Below are 11,784 nucleotides of genomic sequence, written 5' to 3'. Positions count from 1 at the left end.
GTGTGTGTGTGTGTGTGTGTGTGTGTTTGATGGTGACACGGGTCACATCCACCTCTTTCCTCTCTTCACCCCTATCTGCACCCAACAATCAGCCAGCATCAAGTTTCCTGTTTAAACTGCGAGTTTGGAGGAAATAGACTGAGTGGAAATCAGAACTAGAGTTTGTAGATGCTGGTATCAGGCTTCTATATAGCTGTGAGCCACTTGTAAATATTCTGTAAATAGCAAATTAAACCAGTGATCATACACTGTAAATAAGAGCACTTAGTGTCAGGTTAGCGGGAGTGAGAAGTCCTATTTGCTGAACACCTTTTTCTCATATTCTTGGTCACAGAAATCTCAATATTTTGCTTTTTACTTTCTGGTAGGGCAAATGGGGAGACATTAGTATTCTGTTCATGATTTTGGGAACGGCTCATCTCTGCAGCAAATAATCTGTTGCTCAAAACTCCTGGGAGCAGGAAAAGTAGGGAATCTGTGTTTAGGTAAACCCTATGCTTTAGTGATGTGTCGGTCGCGAACGAAATGGCTCTTAGAGCCGGGGCGGTAGTTACACTCAGTAGCTCAGGAACAGAGCGGGAGGGAGAGAGAGAGAAAGAGAGCCAGGGACAACAACGTCACATTAGAAAGGTATAGTAATCATCCACAACTATTTTCAGTTGCAGATGATAAAGGATTCAGAAAGTTTATTCATGCAGTGTTTTGTGTTGTTTCACTTTAAATTTGTAAAAGGAAAAAGCTGAAAATTTAAATAGTTAAAAGTTGAATGTGAACAGTTGGTTTTTGTATTATATGATTTATTTATTCCATTTTATGTGGAGTGAATAAATAAAAGTATATTTACAGTGGCCCCTACAGACAAAGCACATACAAAACACAACAGAAGTGCTCCAGGATGCAGGCGCAGTGTTGAGCTTTTGTTACCTAGTGGCTACACAAGCCAGGAAGTACCAACGACCGGATTTGGTGTGTGGTAGTAACAGGTAAATGAACATTTTTTTTTAATTATTTGAATATATATGAGTGATTGTGTATAAATACACAAACAATACAAATATGCTTTCAATTGTGTAATTTAAGTGATCTAGGTAGCTCTGTTTTGAAGTTCAGTTCATGCTAGATGTGTTTTGGAGTTTGGACGTGCTTTGTCTCTAAGGGCCACCGCATATATTTATATATAAACATATATAAATAAAACCACTTTTGTTTTTTACATTAGTAATTCCTTTTGTGCTTAATTTTATATTATTGTTAATAATAAATTAATTAAAGCAACAAAATAACCTGAAGAGCCGGTTCAGAGCTGAAAGAGCCGGTTCTCTAAAAATAGCCGTAAATCCCATCACTACTATGCTTGCACATTACATAACTGAGTTGCTGCCATTAAAAAATAAAGTAAATTGCCATCATGTTTTCCAGTATTCAGGTATTTTTTGTGCTTCTGTTCATTTTGGGTCTTACTTTGCCACTCTGGTCTCCACTCCTGCATATCTCACAACCCTCATCAGGCCGGATCGAGTACCGAGGAAAGCCGTCTCAACCCCTGGCTCCACCCTGCATACAAACAACAGTAACACAAGATTAAAAGGGAAATCAGCTCTTTATCAAAAATCGGACAAACGTCACACGTTCCAAGAAAAGCCCCAAAAGTTTTTACAAGTAAAACACCTCAATTGATCTTCCAGATATTTTTGGTTTTATCTGTTTAGGTTTTAGGACATCTCATAACCAATAAAACGTCAGGGCATGTCATGTCTCCTGCCTGACCTGTCGTTCAGCATCAGGGTGTTCCAGTAGGCCTCAAGCGGAGCTGTGACCACGGCGTCGAACAGCGTCTGCGACAGCAGCACCTCATCACCTGGTTAATGGGAAAGCTTCAGTTGAATGAAAGCAGATTCAAGGTCAACCTGGACCAAAGCTTCTAACTGAACACAGAAAAGGGGAACAAACTAAAGCTTGAGTGTCAAAAACCTACACTCGAGGTCAGGCTCCTTCCCCAGCAGGTAGCGGATGGCGGCCTGCAGCTGTGAGTACTTTCGGTGAGCAGGGTCGATGTCTGTCTCACAGTAAGTCCTGAGGAAAACAGATCTATTAAACCAGGTTCACAGAACCTCCGTATTCTGCAGGACGTTTGACAGGGTTTCAGGCCAATAACATCAATATATTTGTAGGCTGTCTGATCAGTGTCAGTGTCAGAACAGATAAATGAAATGGCTGAAAACGTTTGTCTTAAATCATCATCAAGGACGGTTTTTACCACTCAGAGGCGATGGTGAGATCCGGTGAGGTCAGATCATGCAGCCCTGAGAAGCAAGGTAGAAAAAGTTTAGTCGGTTCAAATGAAAACACAGAAGTTTACTTCACGTTAGTTTAAGAAATGTGTTGCAGAGCATGTAGTTAACAGGCTCCACACAGCACACGATTTCAAGTCTGTACTGAGGGCAGTTGTGGGAAACCTCACCTTCTTCCACAGATACATTTCCCATAAACATGAGCTTCCCGTGACCTTTGGTCAGTGCCATGCCGAAGCTGCGGAGACAGGTGGGGAGACGGTGACACTAATTTGATTTCTGCACCGTACAGTGTGCCCTGCTGCCCTCTAGAGGCCTCCTGGATGAAGCTCAAACATTACAGGACATATTTTCTGTACTAATATACAATAAAAAACTTTTTGATCCATCCCTCTGTATTTTTGATTATCTCTTCTTTTCTTTAAAGACCATAAGCACATACTACAGGCTTGTGAGATGAATTTATGCTGCTATCTTCTACAGGGGGTCCGACTTTGACCATTCCTTCGTAAAAGCTGGAGTTGTGCACCCTTTATTAATGTTCCAGTAGAATAAAATCCAAAATTAAGCAGCAGGGATTAACATTCAGCATGTGACGACCTAAATTTGATGTTGTGTAAATTATGTGATATATTATAAGTTTTCCTTCTTTTACCCTGACTAAACATTAAGTCAGGATGCATGAACAGCGTACAGCTAGACCCTACATGCTTTCACAGCTGACTGACAAGTTTGACTGAAAATTCAGCGAGTGATGATGTCACTGTGCTACGCGTGCACAACCGGAAGAACAAACTATCAGACAGGGCACGAAAGGACGGATGGACAAAGCACAAAGCACTGCGCGTTTACCTGAAAGGCGTGTTGTCAATGTTGGTGTAGAAATATTCGTTGGTGAGGTACAGCGGCCTTTTCTGTGGCACAAAGAATCATTTTATCAGTGATGCTGCAGTTTATGCACATTTAATAAGCAAACTCTACGATCGACTGACTGAGACATCAGTATTACCCCTTTATCCACTGACGCTCTGATGTTCAGGCTGAGAGTGCCTGTCTCTCCTTTCACCATGGCCGTCCTCAGCTGAAAGTAGAGAAAGAATAAACTCTGAAATATATTTTAAATGTTTTTCTGCCTAAAGAAAAAAAAGACACTGATGCTACTGAACCACTCTAGAAATTCTCTCATGCAGAGAGAAATCAGGGATTACTAAACGCGAGGGGATTTAATAATAATAATAGTAATAATAATACATCCATCCATCTTCATCCGCTTTATCCGAGGCCGGGTCGCGGGGGCAGCAGCCTAAGCAAAGAGGCCCAGACCTCCCTCTCCCCAGCCACCTCCTCCAGCTTATCCGGGGGAATACCAAGGCGTTCCCAGGCCAGCCGAGAGATATAATCTCTCCAGCGTGTCCTGGGTCTGCCTGGGTCTACTTTATTATTATTTAATAATAATACATTTTATTTAAAAATAGCGCCTTTCAGAGCTCCCAAGGACACTGTACAACAAATACAAAATAATAAGAGTAACAGATAAAAGTTAAAAGCGTGCAGAGGTTTAAACATAAGCAACTTTAAACAGGTGAGTTTTGAGGCTGGACTTAAAAAGAGGGAATGAAGTAATGTTTCTGAGGTCAGGGGGTGAGGAATTCCAGAGTCGAGGGGCAGAGCAACTAAAAGCCCCGCCCCCACTGTAATCAGACGAGCGGAAGGAACAGAGAGAGAAAGAGAAGATCTGAGGCACCGGGATGGGAAGTTCATCTGTACTAAATCAGAGAGGTATGGTGGAGAGAGAGAATGAATAGCCTTAAATGTATAAAGAATTATTTTTAAATGAATGTGAAATTTAACCGGGAGCCAGTGAAGCAGCTTCAGGATTGGGGAGATGTGGTGGGTAGAGGAAGTCCTAGTAATAATACGGGCAGCAGAGTTCTGGAGCTTGTTAATGGATTTCTGTGTAAGGCCAAATAATAGTGAGTTACAGTAATCAATTCGAGAGATAATGAGATTATGGACGAGAATGGCAGTGGCATGAGGAGTGAGGAAAGGGGGGAGGCAATTGATGTTACGGAGCTGAAAATATGCTGCACGTGTGACATTATTGATGTTTCCCTTTTCCTGCTTTTGGAACTTTTGACATTCACATGATGATATCCGAACAAAACCATCAATAATTGTGTCCTGAAATAATCTGTTTGTGTTTACCAGCTCGTCTGTGTCCTCCCACTCCACCTCTGACAGATCCACACTGTTGTAGTTTGGCTTCGGCTTCAGTTTCTTTCCGTCTTTGTACTGCAGGACAGAAGAGGCACTGTTACTGAGTGTGTGTGTGTGTGTAATACTGTACAACCCTTCTCATAAATATTTGATACCGTTCCCTCTTAATGCACCCTTCAGGAGATTTGCTAAACTTTTATTACTTTAAATTTAGCTCAAGTAAATCAGAGCAGCTGCCACGGAGCCCGTGCGCTAAATGTGTTTTCCAAAGTGGCCTTGAAACACAGCTCACCAGAGGTCGAAGGTCGGGGTGAGACAGGATGTAGCCGTTGTTGTTGATGAGGAAGGCGTAGCCGTGAGCTCCCAGCTGAGAGGAGAGCAGAAAACATTTAAAGCGTTTATTTTGGAAATAAAATAAAGCAGAAACAGAGTAAACCGCCCAGAGCTCACCATGTATCGGGGTGCCAGCTTCATCACCTCCATCAGCGGGATGTCGGAGCCGACCACACCGAGCAGGATGCCATGGGACAGCTGGAGACAGACGCACAGTCAAAACTCAGAGTTATAATCAAGCACCAGCCTTTTGGTTTGTGCTTCTTTCAGACACATTCAGCCCACTTTGACCTTCAGTGGCGTGTCCCAGTGAAGCTTCCTTTTCTGTCACTGTAAAGTTTAACTACACTTTTAATGCCTGTGCAATTTCAATATAACAAAAGATATGCATTTTCAACAGCAGGCTATTTCTGCAGCAGTGTTTAGTGTTCAAAGTACAAAATATTTGCTCTCTTTCACATTTTCCAAAGCAAAGCAGAATTTAAAATGTCATAGTAAATGTACAGCATGACAAGTCATCTGAACTATTTATCGATTTATTTCTGTTTTCATTGACTGTACAGACGTGCTGCTCTTCATCGTCAGGCTGATGTGTATCAGAGCTGACACTGACCGTCTCCTTCTTCTTGCTGAAGACCGGCATGGCCACTGAGGTCATGAGCAGCAGACTCTGAGCCTTGGTGGCGAAAAGCTGAGAGACGAGAGAAAATTGGGCACAAAGTGTGATTATCTGAAGTACACAGACAAACACTCAATATAATGAACAACAAATCTGTAACAGGTGCACACAGTATTACTGTCCACATTACACAACGTGTCGCTGGATAGACTCTGACAGACGGGACCGTACAGGTTTTACATTTTTGTTTTTATATAGTATGTTGGCATTTTGGGTCATTTCTTAATTTTAAAGGTGTTTTGCAGATTTAAAAAAAGAGAATGTTATTTGTCGGTGTGTTGATTTCACATTATGTGCACATCTGAGGTTGAACTCCAGGTGGTGGTGTGGTCCTGATGCGGACCTGCCAACCGACCATGATATGAGCACTACAATCAGTTTGAGAACACTTCAGGGAGGCCTCCAGCAACTTTCAGGAAACTATGAGAAAAAGCCACCTTTTTAAAAGTCAACCCATATATCTATTTATTTGAATGTGGGAATATGGGATGGATGAATGGATGATCTTCTACATGAACAAAATAAAGATAAAAGAATCTAAAAAGTCTAATTTTCTGAAGCTCAGAGCTGATAAGACAGAGGTTCTAGTTTCTGTACCAGAAAATATGCCCATCCTGATCTAGAATAATCTAGGCCTTTGCCCTCAACTGTTCCTGTTAGTGTACCTGATCTAAGACTTCGTGTTGATCAGTCCTTGTCCTTCGACACACAGAGTTCTCCAAATGCTGTTTTTTCCAACTCACTAAAATCATCAAGGAAAGGTGCTTGTTTGTGTTTTGTCTCTTCTTGTATAGACTTCTGTAACTCTCTTTTTCTGCACTCAGTAAGTCGACACCCTGGGTTGCCTGGACGCAATTTTAAAAATGCTAATTTACTACATCAAACAGACCGTCGCATATAACTCCACTTTGATGACACTTCACAAGCTCCCTGTAGCACTTACAATGCTGTTTAATATCCTCACCCTTACCTACATGGCAGCTAATGGCTATTTGAAAGGCTTCTCCTGTTGCACAGGAGGAAGAACATGGCCTAAAACCTGAGATGCAAACATGTCCATGCAGTTCTCAGATATCTTCACACAGGTGTGTCATAGTATTTGTAAGCTGTGTTTCTGCAGCTCTGAACCATTGCAGCTTAAAAAGCTGAACTTTGCGCTGCTTCCTTTGGATCTTCTGATAAAAGAAATGCCAAAAATAAAATAAGGTGAAAAGTTGCCTGATAATTTTTTTTACTAAGGCATTTAATTTGATAAGTAATTCTGCTTTTAAGCTGCCAAATTAAACTCCATGTTATATACTGATGGTAGAACCTGTAGGAGCTTCACACAAGTCCAACAGATGAAGAACTAACTATTAATCTAAAACTGCAACTTCTTTTTTTTTTTTACCTCCTCTGTGTTTGGAAGCTGTTGGGGTGATGGAGATGAAGGCCCAGAGGATCATGGGATAATGGGTTCATGGAGACGAGGAGAAAAAACACACATGACAATAATGACATTGTTCTGATTTAAATGAGCCCTTCACAACAGATTTAAATAGAATGGTAGTGTATACTGTAAATATGTTTAATGGCTTCTTTAAGCCCTTTGATTGGCCAGGCAGGCTCACCACAGTGTCCATGTAGGCCTCTGTCCAGATGATATCGTGGTCATGGTTGATGACCATTGGCCGACTGAGCACGTGCAGGTACTCCATGACATTCTCCTGCACATCTGCCAGTGTGGAGATGTGTGTGTAATAACCTGAAAAAAAACACACATGAGCATGTTAGTGTCTGCATGAAGAAAAACCAGGAAAGTATCACACGCAGGACCAACCTTTGTTGTTGCAGGCGATCCACTTGGTGTTTTGAGCAAAGGTCATCTCTCTGCCAATCAGGTAGGTGAAGACTCGCACCTGAACACAGTGGCACACCTGTTTATGTCCGTGTTTGCCCATTTACAAAGTTACCTGCTAATGTTTTTGTGCAGGCAACTGTAGTTAAACACAGGAAGTCGGGTTTAGAGCACGTAAGAATGAGGTGATACTTTGACAATAAAGAGGTAATAATCAATAAATTACCAAAGTAATACACAAGTAATACGCTGATACAACAATTGTATATAGAACTGTCTAACAACAGACAAAATACATTCAAAGGTTACAGTATATAGAGACATTTAAGTGACGTCACTATAAAATATATTCATATATTTACATATTATTGTAACAGTAACTTTTTAAGAAACAAATATGGTGATATTAATGGTGTAATAATAGTAAGTAATGAGGTGAAACAGGCTATGATGTAGAGTTAATTCATTTCTAATATGGAAAAGCTCTCAGCTCGCGGTCCTCACCCTGCGCTCAGGCCAGTTGAACTCCTCAAAGACGGACTGAAAGTCCTCCATGGCGCCGTCTGTGATCAGCATGATGGCCTGGTTACACATGCTGCCCTGACCGTTCGCCCTCGCCTGCACACAAATGCACAACTTAGACACAGCAACAACTCCATCATCGATCTCTACTCTTTGAAAAGAGAATAAAAAAGCACTTTGTGATGCTAGATATCATTTTTTAGATTTAAGCCCCTTTTAAGCCAGGGAAACAGCAACTTTACTGTAAAGAAAATCTTTTTGAGTCTTCCCGCTCTCCAGGAAGCTTGTTGTGAACATTAAACCAGCTTAAAATTGTTTTAAACCATGAATATCCAAACAACAGTTTAACAAAGTATTGTACCCAACAGAGAAAACAATAAGTGCATTACAGTAGTCCAAACATCTTAAGCATGGACAAGATGTTCAAAAACATAAAAAAGATAAAGTAAACTCACTAAAAGCCTCAACCATTTAAAAACTAGTTTTAATAAGAGAATTTATCTCCTTATCTTAGATTCACAGTCCAGTTTGACACAACAGTTTTCTGCTGGGTCTGAACACCTCAGGTTACTCTCAGTGAAATAATTAAAAAACCAGCAGCAGTCAGCAGTGTTACTCAATGCACCAAAGGTAAAAATGTGAAAAATCCAAGGTTATTGTCAGAAGACTTGACCTCTGACCTTGACTTTGTCGAGGTCACTCAGAATTACTCGGCAGGGTGACAAAAATACCCCACGAGCCTTTGATGGTTGAGGGATAAAAAATGATGGGAATGTTTACTTTGATGTTCTTTAGAAACTCCACCTGTGGTTTAGGGGAGTTGATATTTTCATTGGTAGGTAAATGTAAGTGTTGTTAAAAAAATGGTAGACACGCCCATGTTATTTAGAAATCAGGCCAAGATGGAGCAGGTAAAATCAATATAAGTTAGGAGAGTGGTAAAAAGCGGGCTGAGCGGACACTAACCTCGTTCAGGATTTTGAAGGACTCCTTCATGGCATTCTTGATCTTTGCTTCGCCTTTGACATGCAGCTCCTCCACCAACACCTTAAAGTGCTGAGATGGGAAACGAGTACAAAGAGGCTTTGTATACAGACAGACATTCATTTTTATTGCCCAGATTCAAAGAAATTCAGATTTAATTTAATTTGAATATATGTGCCTCCCTTTATCCTGTCAGTCAACTACAACCAAGTTTCAATCATTTATTACTTAGGTGACTAATTTTGATCTTATGTTTGAGGTAGTTTTGAAAAATTCGGTACCTTCAGCCTTAACACAGAAACTCTCACAAGCACAGAGGCTCTCTAGCTCCAGCTTGACCTGCTGTGGTTTCTGATGCCACTTTAAGAATTAGGCTAAGAGGCTGATCTGATAATGACACTCTGGGTTTTCCCTCTGTGTTTGCGTCTGTGTGATGGCTGCTAAGATGCCTCCTGGGCTCTTTAGGCTTCCATGAAGCAGATAATGGTCTCACCTCTCTGTTGTCCAAGTCGGCCTGGACCAGAGTTCCTCTGAAACACGGCTCCACGTAGCGAACGTAGTCTGTGTACTGCAGACAGGGAAAGAAACACAGACGAGGCAGGCTCATGAGCAAAAACAGGCAGTCAGTGGTTCCATTAACTAATCCAGTAATTGAACCTTTATTGTTTTAGTGATAAAGCTATGAATTCACAATGATGTTGATGTTACCCAGACTTAAAAAGTACTCACACCAGCACAACACATGCTTTTCATAATGAAACTGAGAAGTGATTACACTTTTTAAGATGTGAGGGGTTTCCTGACCAGCCAGGTCTTAATCCAACATCAAATTAACGTGTTGGTTCCAACACGTTAATTTGATGATATTTGGTTATAACTGGTGACATTTCTATGTTAGGAGTTCTTCCTTGTTCTTGTTTAGTTCCTTTCCATTTCATTTGGATAGTGTTTGTCTCTGGTAGTTTGTATGTAGTTTTCTGAGTACTGCATCTGAATCCTTTCAGGGCTTCAGGATATGCACGATATGAGAACTTATGAGCCTGTAGCGCTAATGAAGCAGGCATGGATTACCATCACTGTAAATACCATCTCTTTGCATAAATGTGATTTATTATCCAATAAGTCTTAAAAAGAAAGGAAATAATTATGGTTATTTTTTAACTCTAGATACCAGTAAAAATAATTTAAATTGAAAAAATGTATGAAACTCCAAATTTATGCCACTTGTGAAACTTTTGGTCATGACTGTTGTTTTCCTGCCATTTTTCACTTAAACGCTGCTCAGAGTCACAACACTGTAATAGTTTTTAAGTAGATGTGCGCATGTCTCACAGCAATGACGTTGACAAAGTCGTTCTCTCCCAGTGTATCCAGAATGGTGTTGATGGTGTGTTTGGCAATGGTCATCTTCAGTCCCTTCATACTGCCGCTAATGTCCACCATGATGATGATGTCTTTGGGAGACGTGGCAGCCTGGATGTACCTGTACACAGGAAGTGGAGACAGCCAATGGCTGTTGGGATCAATAACATTGCTCCAAACTCCACAGAGTAGTGGAGCAGTGCCATTGACATTATACCTGTATACACATATTATATATTATTAGCATACACTAAGAAAAATGAAATTGGGTGGTTGTTACATGTACAAGATCCAAACTTGTAATTTGAACTAAATAATTTCATGTTTCTATGGTGAACGTAATTAAATCATGTAGCATCTGCATGAAATTCAGCAACTTGTTCTTGTTGAGATGACCTGATACGATCTAGTAAGAGTGGTTAGTTGTCTGGAATCACGAAATTCACAAGATCATGTTAGAAGTCAAACTGCAGGAAAATCGCTGGAGTTTTAAGAGGCAGACAGCTACACCCACACCACGTGTATGCTATTGCTATTTATTGTGGTTTAACCTGTCAAGGACAAAAACGTACAGAAAATTCTGCATCAAGCCTTGTAATCATAGCTTTCCTACTTTTGTTAAGCCTGGAGTGACAGCTTGGAGGTGTGATGGTTACTGCTGTTGCCTCACAGCAAGAAGGGCCTGGGTTCAAATCCACAATCTGGCTGGTTTGCAGTGTGTAATTAGAGTTACGTTAATTGGTGATTCTAAATTATCCATGAATGTAAGTGCAAATGGTTGTTTGTCTCTATGAAATCACCAACCCCCATATTGGTTCATTAAGCAAGACTAATTGCCTTGATTAACAAAGTAGTTGTTCAAACAACAAGATTTCATTGTGTTCTCTTAAAGTTTTTAACTTGTGTCGAATGAATTAAAACAAATTTCACTTTACATACTTCAATAAATCACTTCAAGTCAATGTAAGTATACTACGTTGATCCAACGTAATCTGATTACATTAAACCACCAAATGCCAAATGTGTTGGTTTGACATGGTCAAAAATGGGTTATTGTACTTGGTTAAATCACGTGGAAAAAGGTGCCACGATTAAATTGTGTTCATCCAACAACAGATTTTTTTGAGCATACATTATCATTGCTATGCAGATGATACCTAGCTGTATCGATCCACCAAGCCAGATGACACACACCAGTTACTTAAACCACAAGAATGTCTTAAAGACAAAGGAGTGGCTGACCTCGAATTTCCTGCTTCTAAATTCAGACAAAATTGAAATGATTGTAGTCGGCCCATAAACCTTGGAGACATGATGTCTAGCCCGATACTTACTCTGGATTACACTGGCCTCCAGTAACACTGTGAGGAATCTTAGAGTGTCCTTCAACATCCATTAAAACAATCTAACTGCAACAGTTCCAGCAGCCAAAGGTCAAATGTGAAAAGGAGCATCAGGCAACCTCCGAGCCTGCAAAGTACAGCCAATATAGAAGAACCGAAAACTGCACTTCCCCTAATGGCCACTTTAAGCTGTCTGCAAAATGTCCAACTTAACTA

General features: G+C 40.6%; 1 protein-coding gene across 5 annotated transcripts in view; it reads right to left on the bottom strand.

The window, feature by feature from the left end:
• LOC102293364 (voltage-dependent calcium channel subunit alpha-2/delta-4) overlaps positions 1 to 11,784 on the bottom strand; it is an 82,528-nt gene that overhangs the window by 47,089 nt on the left and 23,655 nt on the right. For 4 of the 5 annotated variants that reach the window (XM_005946715.3, XM_005946716.3, XM_042213839.1 and 1 more), the window contains exons 8-25: positions 10,196 to 10,346; positions 9,357 to 9,431; positions 8,846 to 8,935; positions 7,862 to 7,975; positions 7,340 to 7,418; positions 7,131 to 7,264; positions 6,911 to 6,928; positions 5,455 to 5,532; positions 4,959 to 5,039; positions 4,801 to 4,875; positions 4,497 to 4,583; positions 3,301 to 3,372; positions 3,144 to 3,205; positions 2,462 to 2,529; positions 2,258 to 2,303; positions 1,976 to 2,073; positions 1,768 to 1,858; positions 1,462 to 1,554 (exon numbers count right to left, since the gene is read on the bottom strand). In XM_005946715.3, the coding sequence (XP_005946777.1) occupies positions 1,462 to 1,554; positions 1,768 to 1,858; positions 1,976 to 2,073; positions 2,258 to 2,303; positions 2,462 to 2,529; positions 3,144 to 3,205; positions 3,301 to 3,372; positions 4,497 to 4,583; positions 4,801 to 4,875; positions 4,959 to 5,039; positions 5,455 to 5,532; positions 6,911 to 6,928; positions 7,131 to 7,264; positions 7,340 to 7,418; positions 7,862 to 7,975; positions 8,846 to 8,935; positions 9,357 to 9,431; positions 10,196 to 10,346 (1,512 nt within the window). The remainder of the gene's footprint in view (positions 1 to 1,461; positions 1,555 to 1,767; positions 1,859 to 1,975; positions 2,074 to 2,257; positions 2,304 to 2,461; positions 2,530 to 3,143; positions 3,206 to 3,300; positions 3,373 to 4,496; positions 4,584 to 4,800; positions 4,876 to 4,958; positions 5,040 to 5,454; positions 5,533 to 6,910; positions 6,929 to 7,130; positions 7,265 to 7,339; positions 7,419 to 7,861; positions 7,976 to 8,845; positions 8,936 to 9,356; positions 9,432 to 10,195; positions 10,347 to 11,784) is intronic. The other variant, XM_042213837.1, reaches the window with a different exon arrangement.

The sequence above is a fragment of the Haplochromis burtoni genome, unplaced genomic scaffold (genome assembly GCF_018398535.1).
Source record: "Haplochromis burtoni strain Fernald_Lab_line unplaced genomic scaffold, NCSU_Asbu1 Contig_487, whole genome shotgun sequence".
Lineage (NCBI taxonomy): Eukaryota > Metazoa > Chordata > Actinopteri > Cichliformes > Cichlidae > Haplochromis > Haplochromis burtoni.
This window is presented reverse-complemented; position numbering and strand designations above follow the sequence as displayed.